The sequence below is a fragment of the Varroa jacobsoni genome, unplaced genomic scaffold (genome assembly GCF_002532875.2).
Source record: "Varroa jacobsoni isolate VJ856 unplaced genomic scaffold, vjacob_1.0 contig05590, whole genome shotgun sequence".
In the NCBI taxonomy this organism is placed as follows: domain Eukaryota; kingdom Metazoa; phylum Arthropoda; class Arachnida; order Mesostigmata; family Varroidae; genus Varroa; species Varroa jacobsoni.
The window spans coordinates 3,097-8,035 of NW_019215629.1; the positions used below are offsets into that span (position 1 = coordinate 3,097).

A 4,939-nucleotide genomic window follows, 5' to 3' on the forward strand; every position below is an offset into this window, starting at 1 on the left:
TAATGCATACTTTTGATTAATTTTCACTAAGTAACATCAAGTATAAACTACGACGGACTTTCTATATAAAATTAGTGCTGATCTTCAGCGTTTTTAGCCATGTAATTTAAAAGCCTAGGGATAATTTCGGCTGCTTTGCGTCTCTCGCCTAGGGAGTCCTTGTAGCTACGGGTCGGCGCGACCCTCTCCGGCAGCGCCGTTAGCTGGGGGCGAACGGCCGAGCAAAAGTAGAGACGGGGAGCGTGTAGCCGCTAGTCTTCTAGCGACTCTCAGGTAGGCTGTGTGTTTGTAATTGAGCGTGACGTGAACGAGAACGAAACTAGTTACCAAATCAACGGAACTATTACTAATATTGCTGCCATTACAACAAGAAATACATAGGATATTCTTACATTCAACTGGATTATTATAGGTGGTGATTTTACCGTCTGTTTCAACTGCCGTAGGATATACTCTGCTACAGCATATTGATACGTTATTATACAAATTTGTGTGGTAGTGCTGGTGCCGACCGACAGTGACCAATCGACAGTATAGATATATGAATATATATCTATATATCAGTAAATATATTGTGTGATTTATTGTGTGATAAATCGTGCGTCTCAGTGCAGCTTAGTCGGATGTGCCAGTTTAAGCCAGAAGCCTTTAGTGCCCGAAGCTGTTGGAGCTAGAATTGGCCTTTGGTGGTGGTGACGGGGTGTTACCGCTTCGTAATCCCATGAGCAATACACGGCTTCAGCTGATTTTACCCGATCCGAGTCCGCGTCCTCGAAAGGATCCCTCGGACTTTCCAAGCAGCCTCAGCCTCCAGGAACCAAAGTTGATACAAGCAACAAAAATGGGCCACGAAGAGGTCGTAGACAAGGCACGATTGCCGATGATCAAATCGGGGCAGGATGACGCCTTGGCTGATAACAAGAGCCAGAGCTCTCCCCGGGTGCTTGTCGCCACCCCCGAGCAGGTGATGAAAATGTACATGCACAAGTTGACGGTCTACGAACACATTGAGATATTCAACTATTCGCAAATCTATTTTATTGGCGCCAATGCTAAGAAGCGTCAGCCTACAACGAACATGGGGCAAAATTGTGGTTACGATGATGAGCAGGGTTCGTATGTGCATGTCCCACACGACCATATTGCGTATCGTTACGAAATGCTCAAAGTGATTGGCAAGGGCAGCTTTGGCCAAGTGGTGAAGGCGTTCGACCACAAGACACATACACACGTCGCTCTCAAGATGGTTCGAAATGAAAAGCGTTTCCATAGGCAGGCGCAGGAAGAAATCAAGATTCTCGACCATCTACGAAAACAGGACAAGGATAATTCAATGAACATCATTCACATGTTTGAGCATTTCACGTTCCGCAACCATATGTGTATCACGTTTGAGCTGCTATCGATCAATCTGTACGAGCTAATTAAGAAAAACAAATTTGGCGGGTTTTCATTACAGCTAGTCCGCAAGTTCGCTCATTCTCTTCTGCAGTGTCTCGATGCTGTCTACCGTAACAAGATTATTCACTGCGACCTCAAACCTGAGAATATCCTGTTGAAACAACAGGGCCGCTCGGGTATCAAGGTGATCGATTTTGGCTCGTCGTGTTACGAACATCAGCGTGTTTATACGTATATTCAGTCTAGGTTTTACCGTGCGCCCGAGGTAATTCTTGGCGCCAAGTACGGAATGCCCATCGATATGTGGTCGCTGGGCTGTATTCTCGCCGAACTGCACACGGGCTACCCGCTTTTACCTGGTGAAGATGAGGGCGACCAGCTGGCGTGCACCATGGAGCTGCTGGGCAAGCCACCTCAGAAGTTGTTGGACCAGTCAAAGCGAGCGAAGAACTTTTTCTCACAGAAGGGTTACCCCCGGTACTGTACCGTGACGCCACTGCCGAATGGTGACTATCTACTTGGAGGAGGCCGTTCGCGACGGGGCAAGCTTCGTGGGCCCCCGGGCAGCTTGAAGATGACCACCGCTCTAAAAGGCAGCGACGATGCGTTGTTCATCGATTTTATCAAGCGGTGTCTCGAATGGGACCCCGCGGTCCGAATGACGCCCAGCGCGGCATTGAGGCACGCGTGGCTCAGGCGGAAATTGCCAAGAACGCCGCAAACGAGTAGCAACTCAACGTCGGCTGCCGTAACGAGTGCAACGGTTGTATCCGCTTCGACGGCCAGTTCGCTGGGACCCGCTGGTGTCTCCCTGGGAGTTTCCCTACACCGAACTCAAACAGATGATGCGCCCGTTCGCTACAAAAGCACCGCGAACGGACTAAACGGCATCCCACCAATCGTTATTTCGGCCGGAGAGACCCAGGTCCCAAAGGCTCCCGTCCTTAGATAGGACATCGCTCTCCAGTCACTGTGATAGACTACTAAACAATTACCGTCAATTGCTTGCTGAGTCGGTCCGAGAGAAAGAGAGAGGGAAAACGAAAAGAAGAGCGAACACATTCATGTATAGAATAGTTTACTAGGTGGCCAATGTAAGGCGGCCCCCTGTCGCCACCTTGACGGCAAGTGTTACACGAAGAACGAAGGCTTTTTCGGGTCCACGCATGGACGGCCGAGGAGAACAAAACAGAAAAGAATTCTACAAAGCAGGTAGAGCGGAGATAATGATGGTGATGACGATGATTCGAATGGTACAGAAGATGCAGAAAATGTCGGACGATTTCGACGCGATTGCGACCCGTTGTTAACAAGAACGACAGCGACGGAAAATGCTATGAGTCCCGTGCTCTGCTGCGTCGTGCTCCGCCGTTCAGCCGAAATGTGCAGGGTTCTCGACTTTAGAGTACCCAGGGAAATCCTATAGAATAGCGGCTGACGGCCAAAGCAGGGCACAGCATTCAGAGCCTAGGTAGTTTCGCGTGTAGGCGCCCTTAAACGTCACCGTGTGTTGTAGGGTGCTGGTGCGTTTCTGTAGTTATAAACAAATAAGCAAACAAAAAGATTTAATCACGAGCGAATAGACACCGACGATTTACACTGGACTCGAGGCCGAGGAAGAGACGAGACTTAAGAAGCAGACATCCGCTTGTTTTGTTCACATAACGGTGATGATTATGACGACGTCAGCTACTATAACGCGTACCATGATCACAATAAGATAAAAGAAATGTATGTGCTTGGAACAGTTAATCAGTATGGGTAACACAGTGGGGCAGAGTTGGACACGGTCTCACATCTCATCAAACAAAAAGAGAGATACAAAGCAAACAAATCTATGAAAGACAAAAAGGATACGAAAAGCGAGAAAAAAATGGGTTTGATTCGAGTGCGCACGAATGAATAGGTCATGAGGAACGTATTTCTCGACAAACTTCGATGGAAGTGAAACAAAATGGAACGTTAGGATTATTATCTATGTGTTACTACTCTATAACATAGCCCTGGTCACAAAGTGGACGATGATGGTTCTGCTGATCGCAGTTAGTATTGGACCAGCGGGTCCTGGGCTACCTTGGAACAGGGTTCTTGGGCGGCGGCCAAGTGGTGTGTTAGCGGATAACACTATAGGTTATACTGAGTTGATTTGGGCGTGGGAGTTAATCTTTTCAATTCGGTTAATTGCACGCATTGTTATACCCTGGATGAACTATTCGATGGCCACATGATCTGAAGAGAGCATTGTAAAAAGCTTTCTACGGTTTCCCCGTAATGTCATATTTGGAGGCGAACTATTTGAGCAAACAATCTACGTCTATCCACCAGTTGTGTATCGTTATCCCTAACTACTACAGTGGTCGCGCGCCCAGATCTCCATGCGACTAGAATCTCCATGCGTTCGCCAGCAGCATCTCGTCGATCAGGTCCATGAGCGAGCTTACGACGCTCTGTGCCCTGGCGCAACGGCAATGAAATGGGTTGCAATTTGGTCAGGCCAACAACGTGTCGACAAAATAGTCTTCCGCTGGCCCGGGCAGAAAGTGCGAAACTTTCGGTGGTGCTGCGCCGCCGCTGTTACCAAGCTGGTGCTAATTAAAGCACCTACTTGATACCATTTGCGTACTGCACTACGCGGGGACAATGTATTATATTATCATTTAATGAATTGCTGTTGAACGAAAGGTTAGAGTAGTCAGAACGTTGAGAAAGTAGCTAGCTAGCTAGCTAGGGGATATTAGGCCGAAGGAGGGGAGAAGGGACAGATTTTCAATAACAACTGCCTTTATCTTTTTGGTAGTCTGGGGGGAGCAACTTCGATTTTTCTATGATGGCAATCGAACCAGGTACGGATTGCGGTGTCTCTGCGGCATGTGAGCAGATATCTGATCAGTGAGAAGGTCGAAATAGACAAAGAAAAATGGTTCCAAGTGAGGTCCCTGCGGGGGCGTTATAACGTGATACGCGAACTTCAGCTGAAGTTGGCACAGTAGCCAATTCTTCTTAAAGCTCTTTAAGATGTCAAGCGGAACGACAGTGTACCAACATAGACATCAGTTACAACGTAACTTGTGAATCTCTTGTCCTATGAATAGTGATCAACGCATAGTATGCGCATGTAATTATTACCTATAATTACCATCATTATTATTTTACGCGATTCAAAGCATACATACACAAGTATATACGCCGTTCTCCCTCGAATTAATTAAGTTAGACTTGCTTGCAGAATCATTCACTCGGCGACATCAAAAGATAAGATAACAACGACATAATCGCCAGTATACATGAGTAGGGGGGCGATCGAGTCTGCTGGTCTCTGTAATCTAATCGTAAAGTAGAATAATGATAACGATGCTAATAATGATAATTATACCAACGTACATTTATATAAACTTATATAACATATACTGTATTTATTAGAAACGACATTAATTACATAAGTATCATCGTTCTTCCTCTTCGCAACGCGCGACGAGTTGCACTTGTACCCCAACCTCCATTCAATAATACCGTGCTCCCAAACAAGCCGATAGTAATT

The 4,939-nt window shown here is 46.8% G+C and overlaps 1 protein-coding gene across 1 annotated transcript; it reads left to right on the forward strand.

Annotated features, from left to right (window-relative positions):
* Window positions 1–256: 256 nt before the first annotated feature.
* LOC111273229 (dual specificity tyrosine-phosphorylation-regulated kinase 2) lies at window positions 257–4,728 on the forward strand. Its single transcript, XM_022854933.2, has one exon. The coding sequence runs from the start codon at window positions 722–724 to the stop codon at window positions 2,351–2,353; it is 1,632 nt and encodes a 543-aa protein (XP_022710668.1). The 5' UTR covers window positions 257–721; the 3' UTR covers window positions 2,354–4,728.
* The last annotated feature ends 211 nt before the right edge of the window (window positions 4,729–4,939 follow it).